The 18,180-nt window shown below is 36.9% G+C and overlaps 1 protein-coding gene and 1 non-coding gene across 8 annotated transcripts in view; one reads left to right on the top strand and one right to left on the bottom strand.

The window, feature by feature from the left end:
* Positions 1–18,180, bottom strand: part of LOC107670612 (nectin-1-like) — a 249,801-nt gene that overhangs the window by 46,322 nt on the left and 185,299 nt on the right. For all 7 annotated transcript variants that reach the window (XM_016463255.1, XM_016463260.1, XM_016463256.1 and 4 more), the window contains one exon: positions 4,623–4,716. In XM_016463255.1, coding sequence (XP_016318741.1) covers positions 4,623–4,716 — 94 coding nt within the window. The remainder of the gene's footprint in view (positions 1–4,622; positions 4,717–18,180) is intronic.
* trnag-gcc (transfer RNA glycine (anticodon GCC)) lies at positions 13,422–13,492 on the top strand. Its single transcript has one exon. It is a non-coding gene; the product is annotated as a tRNA-Gly (tRNA).

The raw sequence follows: 18,180 nt of genomic DNA, 5'->3' as shown, positions 1-18,180 counted from the left end.
AAATAAATAAATAAATACAATAAAATAAAATAAAATAAAATAAAATAAAATAAAATAAAACAAAACAAAACAAAATAACCAGCATGACCGTGTTCAACATTGATAATAAAAATAAATATTTCTTTAGCACCAATTTCTTATATTAACAGGATCACGTGACACTGAAGACTGGAGTAATGATGCTGAAAATTCGCAGGAATAAATTCAAAATATATTAAAACTGAAAACATTTATTTTAAATTGCAATAATATTTCATAATGTCACTGTCTTTTGCACAGTAGTGTATATTATATTTATCTTAATTGAAATTAAAAGCTTTTTATTAATTGACAATACTAAGGATTAATAACAATATATGTGTCAATATAATTGCTCATACAAGTATGTAACTTGCAATGAATTTGTAATATGCAGCTTAAAATGTAAGCACATTTTGTAATATACAATAATATATCAGTAACAATATTATAAAAATATATATTTACACATTAGGCAATTTTGTCATCGCAATATTCTTTCCCCCTGTGAATCACACTGTGATTTGTAGAGAGAGAGATGGGGGTGTGACTCTATTGCATCAAAGACATGTTATTTATGTATTTATTTATTTTATATTTTTCTCACAGCTGATTGGTCTAGAATATGTTTGCAATCTTTAACCCAGAAAAAAAAAACGAGAAAAAAAAAAAAAAACCCTGCAACCTTCCCAGAAGCCAAGTTACTATAATAAACAAACAAACAAACAAATACATACATACATAAAAAGTCCACCAATCCAACCATTTAAATCTGCTTTGTGAGACAGGCATCAAGGATGTGTATTACAACATATACTGGGTCTATTTTGATTTCATGTTGACTACAAAGCAGCCCATTTGAATGTCTCTGAAGCATTTTTGAAGTTCAAGGACACACGTGGGCTTACATGAGATTCATTCATAATGTGTCTGCGGTGTAATTGAAGCACACATAGGGGTGATGATAACAAAGAAAGTGGTTTAGTACAGTGGTATGTATGTACGTGCACACTCAACTTTCTATAGAAGTCTGTTCTAAGCAGTTTCCTAGCAACACCAACTGTGAGGGCAACTGTCCTTTGTTTATACCAACAACAGGTCTTCCCTTCACCGGCACACTAGCCATCCACCACGGAAGGCCTGATCTTATTGAAACTTTCATGAAACAAACATTTATGGGATCTGAGCTGGGCACCAGATGAAACGTACACTCACAGATTCACGCAGGTCAGACATCCGAGTTGGCATGGCTCAAAAAATTCAATGACTCCTTCAACACAACAAACACATAAACAAACTCAAACGCAGTTGATATTTGAATGGGAAGAAAGAGGAAGGCAAGACACCTGCAGTTTATAAAAGCAACTCGCCTGTGATCTCACTATCTTTCCTGTGTGCTATAAGGTCCGGGAGACACAATCACAGCCTGATCATGTTTACTGTCAGGTTTTTACAATTCTGTGCCCCTCGCGGATTCTTTGCTTTCAAATCGGCACTGCTAGAGCCAAATGTCTCCGAAGGCATGAGGGAAATTCAGTTTCCAGATGCGCTCAGAAAGATTTAGTAGAACCACGGTGACCTTCGAAAGACGCTATCGATTTAGGGAAGTTGATTTTGCGCGGCTTCCTTCGAAATTAGCATTGTCCACCAAGGACAACGTACCTCATTCCGAGTACGTAGCAGAAGACAAATGCAAATGTGAATGCTGGTGTGTCATGAATGCCAATTACAGTATCGGACATCTGCACGAAACCTCACATGGACTGAGAAATGTCAACATAGCGTAATCTCACAAATTAAAGCGGATTTGTGTGGTGTTAATTAACATAATTTACATAATTGACAAACATCCTGCACAGCAAAATTACAGAAAAAGAATGAGCTAAGCTACTTGTTAAATGTTCAAAATCAAGACTGTAGGAGCATAGGTGTGTTTATTTGGAACACATTCTGACTTAGACTACAAATGTGGAAAAGAAAATAGTGATATAAGTGACAGATCATCACAAGATTTAGCTAAAATACAAGAAATATAGGAAACTAGATGGAATTCATTACTACAAACTGGAAAATGTTAAATAGCTGCCCTGGACTCCTTACTTGTATCTCGCATAGCCTTTGGACTGTATGACAGCATGAGATCATCTTGGCATAATGGCCATCATTCGTTCAAGTTCATCTAGCAGGATCCATCATAGATTCACAGTCGCTTCAACATGCTCACTGCTTTTGCTGGGGCGTTTGCACAACAATATTCTTAGAGTGATATCTGATTTTTCACCATACTTTCTCCCTTGGTGCAGTCGTATAAGCGACTACTCTGTTTTTCGATTTTGTTGAAGGTGATTAAATCAACAGTTTTTCAGAAGCTGTTGAAGAGATTAAATGGCACATTTTGGTTCCTCAGGCGGAATTGGAAATAAGCTGTTTTAAATTAACGCTTCATTAAAATGGAGCTAAAAATGACCAAAACGGATGCGCGGTGTAGAAACACTGCATTTACAAAAGATTGTGGTTTCTTTAGATTATCATCAGAAGTGGTGGATCAGGAGAAACCAATTGACCTGCGGCTGGTGTTAGTAGATTTGTACTGAATGCAATAACAGCATTTTACCTTTTAAAGCACAGCTACATTTTGGCATCAGTAAGGTGTTTCCCTTTCATGGGAACTTCGAACTGCATCCTCTAGGGGTCGCTATGGGGAACGCCTCGTCGTGACCCGTGTCTGAAGCATACATTGAAAAAACACCACTCTACAGATGTCTGCTATCGAGGCGCCCCGCGCCAATGCCCAAGAAGATGCCACTCCTCTCGTAGAGTGTGCTCTCACTCCGAGGGGGCATGGTAAACGTCGGTCCTGGTATGCCAAGACTATAGCCTTCACTAACCAGTGGGCAAGTCTCTGTTTGGAGACAGCCTTTCCCCAGAATGGGAAGCTGCAGCACGCCGAAGAGAAGCAGCACTGGATGGCAACCCCCGCTGACGCGCCGTAACACCAACGCCAGAGGCTGTCTCGTAGACACTCGTGGAGATTCAGTCTTGCTAGAAGGCTCGGCTCCGAAGCGAAAAAGCTGATGTGCGTTTGCACGCGCTCTCCTTTAATACCCGCGCTGCGGGGCGGGGTGCGCATGTCGAAACACGCACGCCAACTGTAATTGGCTTGTTTAGTTAACACTCGAAGGTGATTGGGCTCTCGGGCGAGATCCCAATTCGTCAGTCACGACTGACGTAATGTCGAACGTGACTGACTGAAAGGGAACCATGGTTACATAAGTAACCTGAGACGTTTTTTAGATAGTAAATCTAAATAATAATATATATAAAGATAATAAAGATATTAATACTTTTATTCAGCAAGGATGCTTTAAGGGGATAGTTCACTCAAAAACAAACAAAAAAAATACAATGGAAGTCAATGGCTACCGTCAAAAGTTTGGTTACTCACATTCTTCAAAATATCTTATTTGTGTTCAGCAAAAGAATGAAATTCATACAGGTTTCGAATGACATGAGGGTGAGTAAATGATAAGAGAATTTTCTCCTTTTTTTGATGAACTATCCCTTTAAATTGATCATTATTGACAGTAAAACATTTCTAATGTTGCAACTATGTCAAATAAATTTATCGAAAAATTCTGAAAAAAAATATATCACAGTTTCCACAAAATTACTAAGCAGCACAACTGTTTTCAACATTAATAATAAGAAGAAATATTTCTTGAGCACCACATATTAAAATGATTTCTGAAGGATCATGTGACACTGAAAACTGGAGTAATGATGCTGAAAATTCAGATTTGCATCACAGGAAAAAAATACATTTTTAAAATATATCAAAACAGAAAACATTCTAATTGTAATAATATTTACCGTATTTTTAATCAAATAAACGTAGCCTCAGTGAGTATATGACTTTTTTCAAAAATATATATATAAAAAAATTTTACAATGCTCAAATGTTTGAATAGAAGTGTATAAAGCTAACATTTTCATCCAACAATGGTTACTTTAATGCACACATTTATTGTATGCCTTTTTTTGTACTCGTATTTATTGTACTCCTTTTACTTTGGTTGACATGCATGTGGGCGAAGTTAAACAGACGCCACATTTAACCTCATTTGATCAATTAAATGATAATTGATAATTATTATGTCTTGCATAAATTATGTTTTGCAGAATGTAAATTCACATTACTTTAAAAGTAAAAGACTTATGCATAAAATGTGTCTATGTACATAGTAAATATGTGAGTAATACATCTTTAAATATTTGTAAAATATCAGTATATTGTAAATTATGTATGCAGAAATCAATTTATAGTATAAATAATTTCATAATAAAGTAGAAGTAATTACAGGAAGTGCAGTAAAATAAAGGACATGGTTGGGTGTTTCTAACTGAGGCCTTACTTCATTACAAGCACCTAGATCACAAAACAAAAGGTTTAAGTCTAAAAAATCCCTTACTTTAACTCAAAAAGTGCACATTTATGAAGTTAAGAAATGTGAAAGTAATGATTCAGAGGCAGACTGAAGATCATGGGTGGTGGTGTAAGTGTTTCCTGAGGCATGTCGTGTGCGGAAAAGAGGAAGACGCCCTACCTGGATCTCGTCAGACGTCAGGCCGCCTTTCATGTCGCTGCTCTTTTTCTTGGGTGGCGGAGGGGCCGGCTTATGAGCAGGGGGGAGGTCAGTCCTGTTGGAAGAAAAAGAAAACAGACTGACACCCGGTACCCAGAGAGAGCTTTCATGTGGCCGTGGCTTAAGCCTTGTGTGAGCACACGTAATGAGGAGTCGTGCCCACGTCTGCCTCTCCCACCTGCCGGAGGTTTGATAGGCATCTCCTTACACTGCCTTTGTTGTAGCCAGTGCCATTTCAGCTGTGCCCTTTCAATGGTTCTCACTAGCCACGGAGAGAGCGAGATAATGAAACTGGATTGTAATGGGCAAATTGGAGAGGAAAGAATGAGAGCGTTAGGACAAGTGGGGTTCGAATTATAGCCCACCAATGTTCCCATCAGTCCCTTAAAGCGTCTGACAGACAGCAAACGCACATGGGTCTGATCCATGATGTGAGTCACAGTAGGGCAGAGATGCACCATCCATTCGTTACTTAAATTCAGAGTCGCCATCAAACCGGGAGACAACAGGGGACAAAAATGCCATAAAAATGTAAAAATGTAATACCACGCCTCATGAAGTTTACTATAATTTGCAGATGTAGTATATATTGAGATGTAAAGTTCACACTAGGTCATAAATAACTAGCATCGGGTCAACTTGGCTTGTAAATAACTCTTAACTACTTATTTTGGTTGTACCATTAACTAGTGCTGTTCAATTCCAAAATTTGTGGAATCAACTCGATACCTCACTTTTTTTTGTTTTTTTGTTAGATTGGAGGAATATGTTCCCCTAATCACCTGTGACTACATGAAATTAAGGCTTACTGTACATCCTTTTAAAGGTCCTTAGTGTTTATTGATTATTATCAGCTTCTATTCCCTGCTGAAAAACAAAACAAAACAAAAACATTCTAAAACCAGCCTGCAAACCATCTATGAGCAGGCTTGAAGACAAGCTAAAACCACATTAGGCTGGTTTCAGCTGTTTTTCCATCAGGGTTTATCTTCATGTTGTCTGCTCAAAATGGTCCATCATAAACAACATACCAAGATATCTCACTCTTTAAGCGAAATCATGGAGTTTATAAGACTGATTTATTTGTATATGCTTTATTTTTTGACGTGACATGTGGCCAAGTATGGTGACCCATACTCGGAATTAGTGCTCTGCATTTACCCATCCAAAGTGCACACACACAGCAGTGAACACACACAAACCGTGAACACACACCCGGAGCAGTAGGCAGCCATTTATGCTGCGGTGCCCGGGGAGCAGTTGGGGGTTCGGTGCCTTGCTCAAGGGCACCTCAGTTGTGGTATTGAAGGTGGGAGAGAGCGCTGTACATTCACTCCCCCCACCTACAATCCCTGCCGGTACGAGACTCGAACCCACAACCTTTGGGTTATGAGTCCGACTCTCTAACCATTAGGCCACGACTTCCTCCAAAGACATTTAGACATCTAGAACAATGTCTGTAATGTATGTTTTAGGTGCAAAACTTTTAGGTAACTTGTCCAAGATGTAGGCTAATCAATATTTGTCAGTCGCATGCTATTTGACATGCAGGATCACTGAACGAAACAGTGACAACAAACCTCACTGACTTCAGTGAATGAAAGGTAATAATCAGCAGTGTTTACATATATGGCTTTATTTAAATATTTCAGCTTAACATACCATACACACTATAACGGTACATGTATTCGTCCCGAACCCGTCCCGTGACCCCAAAACCGAGGTGCGTACTGAACCGTGACTTCTGTGTACCGTTACACCCCTAATACACACACATTTTTTTAACTGATTCATTGAAACAAACCATCTGAAAGAACTGGCTTGCAAAAATGAATCTGATGTTCCATCACTATTAGCGAGTGACTGTTGGGATAATGCATTACAAGTAACATGAGTTACTAACAAGAAAATATCAAATTTTTCAAATTAGTAATGACAGTTCCCCCCATTTGAGAGAAATCGGGAGTAAGTGCAGAGGTGTTGTGTGTGCTGTGTAAACATGACGGTTACTGTAGTTCTAGTCTAAATGTGAACTTGAATTTACTCATCTCACTTGCACAAAAAGAGATTCCGTATTCCTCAAAATGAATGAAAACAGAAATGCACACTCAGAATATGATGCAAACCTGGAATAATTAAATGTCAACACAAATATCCTTTATGTATTTATTCCTACGTTATTAACCAATGTCTTTGCAGCTGATGCTCCAATGATCCAATTCAAACATACTAATAAGCAAAAATGACTTTAGATATACATTACGTGTTTAATTTTTTTAATTGCTGAATTCCACATCCAAGTTGAGAAAAAAACGCAAAAGTAACATAACACATTACTTTCCATAAAAAGTAACTAAGTAACGCAATTAGTTACTTTTTTAGGGAGTAACACAATATTGTAATGCATTACTTTTAAAAGTAACTTTCCCCAATACTGAGAGCGAAGAGGTGAATTAATTATTATCTCTGTTGAACTGAAAAAAGCTATTGAAGAGAAGTTGATTCCCTTTGATGGAATAATATACGTAAATAATACATATTCTGGAACGTATCATGGCCAACAAGAAAATATCAATATTTGCATGTTGAAACAAATTATGCACTGAACTGTTGAATGGTTTTGTGCTGAAATTCATGTAACAACCCAGTTATTAGTTAACATGACAAACGATTCTAAAACAATTATTAATCTTAGTTAATTTTAATGTCAGCATTTACTAAAGAATTATTAAAGTCAAAAGTTATCATATTTTTAATGGACCTAAGCTAACATGAACTAATAATGAACAGTTATTTATTTATTTAATAACTAACGTTCACCAATACTAATAAACACAGCAGCAAATGTATTGCTCATTGTAAATTAATGATAATTAATGCATTAACTAATAATAAGTAAATATACAGTCAAACCAAAAATTATTCAGAGACCAGATATATATATACTATTTTTACTAGTGGGTGCAGGAGTTTATTTATGTAAGTGAGGATAGCTAAATAAAGTAAACAAAAGTATCGGTATCGGGCGAGTACTGGAAAAAGTGGTATCGGTGCATCCCTAGTAATGAGATACCTACTCAATACCTAAACATTACTACTACAGCTACCTTACTATCAATAAGCAGCAAATTAGATTTTATTGAGAAAAATCTTAGTTAATAGTGAATATGTGTTCCCTGATCTAAAGTGTTACCGTTACAGCTGTGCAGTGGTTACACTGCAGAGAGCATTAAATCACCCGCTGTCTAACCCAAACCATGACCTCTCTCAACCCTTCAGCACACCTGGGCCTCGGCACACACCTGATGTGGTTCTGGAGAGTTCATGCAAACACCCGATATTCAATTTTACTTCAAATAAGTCACAAGTCACTGAGTTTAGCAAAAAGTGTAGAACAACATCTGCTGAGTCATAAACTCTCCAATTTTCTGCACTGTAATTTCATTCATAAAGCCTGAAAATTCAAATAAAAGCCAGTTCCCAGAGGAGAACTCAGACAAAACTCAAAAGCAGATGTCAAACTGCCACACACACGTACACACAAGCTCATGCACGTAAGCGCATGCTCCCACGCAAGATGCTACAAGAATGTGGGTGCATACACAAACGCACATCTGTGCACACGCATACATACACAGACGCTGCTCTAATAAGTTTTTGGGTGTCGTTATTTGCATTGCTTGAAGGAGACCCAAATAATTCTCTCTGACAGGTGAGCTGTGCAGGAGTTGCCATATAATTTCCAGAAAGAGGAAAGCTCTTTCCTCAAACATGTTTAGCAGTCAGACATCATCCCGCTTATTCTGACAAGATGTCTGTGCTGATAGATAATGAAGCATGGTCTCTCTCTCTCTCTGTGTGTGTGTGTACCTGTTTTTCTATTCTGGTGGGGACTTAAACCTGAATACACACAGACTCATGGGGACTCGTGTCATGGTGGGGACCTAAATTGAGGTCCCCAGGGTAAACAAGCTAATAAATCACACAGAATTAAGTTTTTTTTTAAATCTACAAATGCACAAAGTTTCCTGTAAGGGGTAGGTTTAGGTGTAGGGTTGGTGTAGGGCAATAGAATATACGGTCTGTACAGTAGAAAAACCATTACGCCTATGGAGAGTCCCCACAAGGATAGCAAACCAGACGTGTGTGTATGTGTGTCAAAAATAGAGAAAGGGAAAGACAGGCAGTATAACTCTTCCACATTTTACACAAATGCACTAAAACATGTACATTCCTAGAGGCAAACACACTACCTCATGTTGAGTTGCATGACCTTTTCTACGAGGCCAAACGGGCTCTGTAAAGTCAGGGCTGCTTTGCGCATGAGTGCCTCTCTCCAATTCCTCTGTTATAGATATCACTTCCACTTCACATCACCTTGTATCACACCAGAACAGAGGCATGGCACTGGCACACTGACAACACACATGGCCTGTATAAACTCTCACTGGAGATAAACACACATACATAGTCAGAATTGAAAAAAATAAAATGATTTTGCATATAGAAAAATCAAGCAAATTTTTAAATTATTAAGGCTTTTTTTTCAATATAACATTATTTTGCAAATTTCTAAATACGCATTCTCATTACTGTAATATATGGAAGCCTGTTTCTGCCACGGAATAAAATAAATAAATTGTGAGATGAAAAGTTTTTTTTTTTTTTAATATTTTTTATCAGTGGCAGAAACAGGCTTCCATAATAATACAATGCATCCAAAATTTTTATTTATTTATTTATTCCATTTTCACTGTTCTTAAACATTTTACATTATGGCTATGTGAATGAGAAGGGACTGCGTGCTTAAGTGTCATTACAATAATAGCTTTATGAGCCTAAAAACATGCCTACATTTTCTTTAATCTTTGCACTTTTTTTTTTTCTTTTGATGTTGGGCTGGAAAAGGCTTGCCACTTGTTCTTGACAGGTTTCTTGACTTTCACCCGGACAGAATCGCACACACAGCGTGTTGAAAGCCTAATAGTCCAGTCTGTGGGCTGCCAATACAAAGGTTGTATGTTTCACCACCAAAAGGATGTGAGTCAGTAACTAAAGAGTTTCTGTGCTCACTGTGGCCTAAAGCAAAGCACTCAACCCAGAGTCACTTTTAAAGGACTGTGCCTCAAAAGAGAGAGATGTAATTTGCTTAAAAGGGGTCATACAATAATTTAAAGTATTATTTAATATTGCTTTCCTAAGGTTCACTCATAAGTCAAGATTTCTTGCATCCAATGGCGTCATAATTTAGTTTTCCCATGACCATTTTCCACCCTTTCTCTCACCCATACAGTTAAATAAATTGCTTTTTTGTTGCTGTGCCTTTAAGACTCCCATGTAAATAGAGTGCTCCAGTTATGTTGTATTTTTGTAGGCCTGAAAATGAGCTAGCATTTTAGCACTTCCGATTTCATCGTCCTGAACTCAATTGTTTTTGTTTGTTTTTTTGAATGGGCTTATTCTACAACATATAGTACATCATTAATACCAACTTGTGATTTTTTGAAGCTTTTTCTTGTCTTGAAAAAGGCAGTTGCTAGCAAGTGTCTAACTGGGACTACAGAGCACATAATACTGGGATCCTTCAGAAGGATCCGCAGAGCTGTAGGTGCTACATACAGCCAGGTTTCCTAAATGTTACACTAATTGTTAGTTCTATTGGTGTTTAGGAACAGTATCTACTTCCTCTTAATTATCTAACTGATTGGATGGACTATGTTTCTGAACACTTAACACTTAATAGGTAGCACTAATGCGTAAATATGTGTAGTCATGTACTGCTACACTGATCCACAAAGCTATGGAATGAGTAGCTCAGTTTTATTGCACTGGGTAAAATGTTTTGAATTTTACATCAAAATATTTTATAAATTAGGTGATTCAATCAAATGTGAATGCCTCATAATCAAAAATGGCACATATTTCAAATTACTTTCTTTCATGGGGGTCATGCAACTTTTATTGTGATGGATGGTGATACTAACCAAAATGCTTTCTCCAGGTATTAATTCTTTGGTACAGACACACTCAACCATAAATAAAAGATGAAAATGAAAAAAAGAGCTCCACAAAGATAAATAGTTGACGAAATGGAACACATACGCACTTTTCACACAGACACCAATTACACAGGATAATGGTGATGCATTATAATTAACATAAAAGCTGCCAAGAGTCCATCATTCTACCAAATCACAAATCTACATAAGCATGCAAATGACTGAAGTTGTTCTAAGCTGCTCTAAATATGAGTAATGTAACTGCCAGTCTAAACACTGCTTGCAGGCTGTGATAAAAGAATCTGAGAATACTGCAGAGCTTCTAGAATGTGCAGTTTCTTTTACTACCACGCTGTGAGGTGTTATCAACTCATATCACCTTTCTTTCACTGTCTGCTGTTAAACAAATGATTATGCAAAGTTTCAGAGTTGAGTATAATTGTGTGTAATTATTTGCAAGAAATTAAGCTTTTATTATTGTTTGGTCTATTGTTTTTTCACTAAGTGTCCAGTGGGGAAAAACAAAACAAAAAAACCTTCTAATACAGAATCAACAAATGTTCTGCTGTAACATCACTACTGAACAGCAAAAATGACCTCATGTGTGTCCAGCCTGCTTCTGTTTAAATTTTAGACAGACAGACAGTGCAATTAGACCAGACTGGGTATTGCTGACCTGTGTCCCCAGAAGCTGTTCCCAACTGGCCACAGCTGGAGACAGATGTACTGCAGCAATGCAGCGTCCAATCAGCAGCTGCCCGCAGTCTTAATACACATGTTCCTCTATCTAGATGCTGTCAGTATCTGGGTTTTACAAGTCTTAAATAAACATTCACCAATGCTAAAATACAATTTGAACACTGTGTAAAATAACGGGCTCACCAAGATGCTCCGAACAGTTGCCCTCTAATTACTTAAGAAATTCTAAAATAATGATCTATTCCCAAACCTATAGAGTGCTGCATGGATGACATATTTTTGCAGGCCAAAACCCAGAAACAAGTTAACATTTTAGCACATCCAGTTACTGAAGTCAATGGGTTTTTTATATATATATAATCATTGACACTAATATATTATACAAATATACATTATACATAGTATACATAATACATACACAATATACAAGACACTAATATAATATACTAATATATTGACACTAAATATAAGACGACTGCGTTTTTTCAGATGTATTTCCAAGAAAAAAACATCGTCTTATATTCGGGTCAATACGGTATATTAGTGGTGTCAAAATTAGCGCGTTAGCGCAGGCGATTATTTTTTTCAGTTTAACGCGTTAAAAATATTTAACGCAATTAACGCAGGGGCGGGGCTAGGGTTGGCCATCCCACTCACAACTGCTGCTTCTGTCACTTTTTCTCTTGACAAGAAGTCGCAGAACAACTGAGAACAGGAGACGTTTCAGAAGCGCGCTCCACTTCACTTCAGCGCCAGGCGTGAGTCAAGCGTATGGCAAGCCAGAGTATTCATATACACCTGGTCGGGCATCTGATTGTATACTGACATGTCAAAAGCGTGCGATTTGACAGCAAAATTTGACAGCAAAATGCTTGACGTGTGATTTGCCATAAAAACGCACATTTTGATACAAAAAACTCATGTTTCCGACACGCATTTTCCGTGAACCCAACGTCGGAACCGTGCGTTTTTGTATCAAAATGTGTGTCCTCGATGAGTGATTTGCTGTAAAAATGCGCGTTTTTGACGTGTGTTTATCATAACAGAAATGGTTTTGAGTCAGACAAAACGCACATTATGAACGTGTAAACAGGTAAACCAAACAGGCAGTGCAAAGTCAGTTTGAAGTGTCCAAACAGGCGAAAAGAACGTGCTCTTTCCTTCATGTTCTCAAAACTGCTCGTCGAAAGCGTGTGCTCACTTTATAGAGTCTAAAAAAAGTGTTATCAGATTAAATCTCGCATAACATGTTCTACTAAGAATTATATTTATTTACTTCAGTACTCCTGTCCATTGATGTATGCTGGAAAGACATCAAGGTCACTAAGAATAAGTGAACATAAATCATCTATTCGAAGACATGATGTTACTTCTCCAATCGCCAGACATTTTATTGATTGTAACCACGATAATAGAACAACTTAAATGTATACTGAAGATGTGAAAGTATCTCACTGTGGTGGAGATATTGACAAAAAACTTTTACAAAGAGAATCAATCTGGATGATTTATTTAAAGACAATGTCAACTTCAGGTTTGAATGAGGACTTTGACCTTTCATGTTTTCTGTAAAAAAAAAAAAAAGTCTCTCTCTTTCTGGGTACAGTGTTTATGAACAGCATTTTTTTGCCTGATGTACTATTGTTCCCTTTATTTAACTCTTGATGTTTAAGTGTCTGTGGATTGATTGATTAACTATAATCACCTGATGTATGTCATTTGTTAGCCTATATAATCATAAAGAAATAAAGAATTGTCACACTGATGAAGGCAGATAGTCAAAACGTTTGTCTTTTTATCTCCTGCTTTGATTCCAATAAACGACTTAAAGAGTGCAGACCAACATTTGTAATATGTCGTTATTAAAAATTTTAATATAAAAATATGTTGTTTAAACGACATAACATGTCGTCATTACGACTGAGAGGAAAAAATAATATGTATGTTGCAGCAATGCCTTACCGTAATACCCCATATAGCGGAAAAAACATGACAGACTCAAGTCCTATAAAGTGAGCACACTCTACATATAGGATCTTATTATTATAGTTTTATATTGGGGGCATTGGTGGTTCAGTGGTAGAATTCTCGCCTGCCATGCAGGAGACCCGGGTCCGATTCCCGGCCAATGCAGGAACAGTGCTCTTTGGTGCAGTCGTGGCCTAATGGTTAGAGAGTCGGACTTGTAACCTGAAGGTTGTAGGTTCAAGTCCCAGGTCCGGCAGGGATTGTCGGTGGGGGGAGTGAATAACCAGTGCTTCCACCCTCAATACCACGACTGAGGTAAGACCCTTGAGCAAGGCACCAAACCCCCAACTGCTCCCCGGGCACAGCAGCAATATGTGTGTTTACTTGGATGGGTTAAATGCAGAGCACAAATTCTGAGTATGGGACACCATACTTGACTCACTTTCACTTTCATTTGTATTGCTCCTAATGCAGTGATAAGTCGGGTCACCTTCACTTATATAGAGCTTTATACAATACAGATTGTTTCAAAGCAACTTCACAGTAATGAACAGGAAAATAACAGAATTGGTGATATGCAAGTTCTGCTGTAAAGCTGCTCTAAAAAGATTATTCAACTAAAGTCAGTTCATGTTGATTCAGTTCAATAACGGTGTAAAGTTGCTCAATTTCTGAAGCGAGTTCAGTTCAGCTATAAGCAGCTCTACAAAATAGAGCTGAATACTGTCGTTATTTCGCTTAAGCCAGTTCAATTATTAACTTAGTTCAGTTCAGTAACAGTATTAATGTTGCAAAATTCAGCAATTATGAAACAAATTCAAATCAGCTAAAAAGCAGTCCTACAGAAGACAATATTGTATTTATTCAGCTCGGTTCTTTTCAAGTTTTGTTCTCAATCAAAAGTGTCAGTGCAGTCAAATAAATAATATTACTGAATATAAAGTGTTTTAAACCAGCACTGCATTGCCTCGCTTTTCTCTTATTTATTTATTTAATTTATCAAAAACATCACTTTTCTCTTTTTTATATATATATATATATATATATATATATGACTCAGTTAATAATGTAAATAATGTAAAAAGTTTTAATGTAAAAAGTTTTACTTTCTGTTCAGGTTTAAAGCTGTCATCCTAAATGAAATATAAATTAACTAATTAATGTGCCTAGGAAGCCTTAAGAGAAAAGTTCACTCTAAAATAAAAAAAATTGCACGCATTTATAATGTGTGTGGAGACCAAATTGGATGACAAGATTTTACATGAATACTGGCTTAAATTTCAGTCTATTTCAAGACTTCGGAAGACTTGGAATATAGTGCATAAATCATCTGGACCACTTTTATGGTACTTTCATGGTGCTTTTTCGTCATTTTGGAGCTTTCACAACCCCAGTCCTTGTTCGCTTTCATTATTTTGAAAGGAATAGCCAGAATATTTTTCAAAAATTCTCCTTTTGTGTTCCACAGAAGAAGAAGAAGAAGAAAAAGAAGAAGGGGGGAAAAAAGTCATACGGATATGACAGATTTTTCATTTTTTAGGCAACTGTTCATTTAAAATGCTGTCTAGGTAGCTCACTAGGTTTTGGAACAGCTAGAGGGAATGTTTGTGTGTGTGTGTAAGAGAGAAACAGAGACTTGCATGCAGTGGGATAAGCCTTGACAGACAGCGTCACTTCCAGATGCACCATTATCTTTCTTCAAAGGGACAAAATAATGAAAGGCAGCTAAATAATTCAGAAACTCTCCTTTCCAGCTTCTTTTTCATATAAAAATATCACTCCCTCTTTGATCCCATTTTGAATTCCATGCACTTGCTCCATTGAGAAAATTGATGTAATTATTGATCCAATTAGACTTAGTTTACCTTTTTTCCCTTATTGGGCATCAAGCAGAGATGCAGAATAGTGCTTTAATTCAAATGTGTACCAGGTATGAATCACAGCGCAGAGCGATTGATTTGGCTACTAAAATACACCAGGAAAGAAAGGTCCCAGAAACAGCAATTGAAAAATAACTGCCCAGTGAAATCAGGTCTGTTGCATTTCAACTGCATTGGTTTAAATGGCACACCATACTCTAACAATCTTATATTTGATGAATGCCGACAATAACTCTTAACAAATAAAATGAAATAAAAAATAATAAAAATGAAATTAACTCCATAAAAAGGAAAAGAACAGTTAACAAATTAGTTGGTTTGCCATCACCTAAAAGCAAAATCATTACAGGATTTATGACACTTTGATGTAATTAAGTCACAGATAACAAACATACACACACACATACACACACACATTGATTTTCATTGACCTTGGTTAATATATATATATATATATATATATATATATATATTAACCAAGGTCAATGAAAATCAATGTGTGTGTGTATGTGTGTGTGTATGTTTGTTATCTGTGACTTAATTACATCAAAGTGTCATAAATCCTGTAATGATTTTGCTTTTAGGTGATGGCAAACCAACTAATTTGTTAACTGTTCTTTTCCTTTTTATGGAGTTAATTTCATTTTTATTATTTTTTATTTCATTTTATTTGTTAAGAGTTATTGTCGGCATTCATCAACCTTGTTTAATATATATATATATATATATATATATATATATATATTAAATATCATATTTGAATCATCATCATGTTTGATGTTAGGCAAGTTCTTGGAGGTTAACAACTACAAATCCTTAGACTGTGTCTAATGCAAATGTGAATGTGAAATGTGAACAGGCCTATAGGTTGACTGGTGCATCCAAAATACTTAAACCCACATGAACGGTGATGTAGCCATTGTTGGCAGGAAACATAAGAGTGTAGGTTTTCATGAGGATGTCTGGCCACCTTCATGACCTGCCCTTCTTCTTGGTCTGTCGGCCACGAAAGGCTCAGGGCAGCTTAAGAGGTGAGATTTGACAGGGATTTGACAGAGAAAAACATAGCTAATCCCTGCTCTGAAAAGAGTAATCTATGAGAAAGAGTTAAGAAGGGGGAGAGACAGAAAAAAAGGAAAAATACTCTCTGGAATCAGTCGAGAGATACCGTCTAAATCCGTAGAGAAGAAGAGAAGGTTTAAATATGATGTCTTTTTTTTTTAACAATCAGAGCTGCAACCTGGCCTGTCACTGTTTATCTTGTGTTTCTTTAGGACTTCAGGTCCAGATCTCCATGGGCAGGATGTGAAGTGAGGCCAGTCTCCGGCACCTTCATTGATCTCTGTTGATCACAATCTTATTTGGTAATTTGAATGCTAATGACACTTCTAATTGTGCAACAGGGGAAACGCAATCTGTTATGGAGGAGCCAATTATTTGCTGGTCTTTGTCTCCTCTCAAATTCAGAATTACTGTTGGTGCGGAAATTACATTTAGGATCTTATTATGATGTGTCTCCTTCATCAGACCAGACCCAGACTAAATTAGCTAATACTAATATGAGGCTCTCTACATTCAGACTCAGACCAAAACCAATCAATCAATCAATCAATCAATCAATCAATCAATCAGTCAGTCAGTCAGTCAGTCAGTCTGTCTGTCTGTGTCTGTCCATCTGTCTATCTGCCTGACTGTCAGTTAGTCTGTCTGTCTATCTATCTATCTGTTCGCCCATCTATCTGTCTGTCTATCCATCCATCTGTCCATGTATCTTTCTAACTGTTCATCCATTTGTCTATCTGTCCATCCGTCCATCCATGTATCTGTCTGTCTATTTGTCTGTCTATCTATCTGTCTGTCTGTCTATCCATCCGTCTGTCCATATATCTGTATGTCTATCTGTTCATCTGTCTATTTGTCTGTCTATCTGTCCATTCATGTATCTGTCTGTCTATTTGTCTATCTATCTGTCTGTCAGTCTATCTCTCTGTCTTTCTGTCCGTCTGTCCGTCCATTAATCTGTCTGTCTGTCAGTCTATCTAAACGTTTGATTGTTTGTTTATCTGTCTATCTATATTCGTCCGTCCATCTGTCTGATGGATGGATGCATAGACAGACAGGCAGGCAGACATATGGATGGATGGATGGATAGATGCAAATATTTTAAAAATGTATAAGTAAATCACTTAGTTGCTGAGATGCAGCAAATTTCAGGTGCTGTAAAATCTCTTCAAGAGAACCCTAAGCCGATTCGTATTGTTGTCTTTGGCTTATAATCAACCCTGTCATTGCCCTGTCACTGTAACTTTCTCTCTGCTAGTGCAAGGAAGTTAAATTATTGCAGCACAGCCTTTAATATCACTTCAGCTCTTGTTGTCAGAAGTCAATACCAGCACACTTATGGGCCAAACTGCTCTCAAAAATCAAATAGTGCCACATTATTATCATACACAGGAACACATTTAGAATCAAGGAAATAGACTTGCATTGATTATATACCGCTGTGTCAACATAAAATGAATTATCACAAACTCATCCCTAGGGACAGAAATTATGCTTTATTACATCGTGCCTTTATCTGTTTTCACAGACTGCCCATCCATTGAGAACTGAATCACAGTGATTGACTCCTTGAACTGCCAGCAGCATTGTTCATGATGAGAGACCAACTGTTATGTGTCATTTAGGCCTCTATGAGAACTGAGAATTATGGGAATTTACTATTTCTGACACACATCATATTAAAGCCATCAAGAGGGACTGAGTTCACATACTCTTACAGATGTCCCTGTTACCAGACTCATTGTTATTACTCTGAAAAGCATTGATTTGTGCTTCACCTTGATTTCGAAACCACTACAGTATGACTTTAATCATTATATAAATATCACACTGAATGATACAATCCTCTGTAAAGAATAAACTCTTAATTTTAAATGATCATGAAACATATGGATGATCAAGAAACATTCC

Source organism: Sinocyclocheilus anshuiensis, unplaced genomic scaffold (assembly GCF_001515605.1).
Source record: "Sinocyclocheilus anshuiensis isolate Anshui unplaced genomic scaffold, SAMN03320099.WGS_v1.1 scaffold140, whole genome shotgun sequence".
NCBI classification, from domain to species: domain Eukaryota; kingdom Metazoa; phylum Chordata; class Actinopteri; order Cypriniformes; family Cyprinidae; genus Sinocyclocheilus; species Sinocyclocheilus anshuiensis.
Note: the sequence above shows the minus strand (reverse complement) of the source record. Positions and strands in the feature narration are given on the sequence as shown.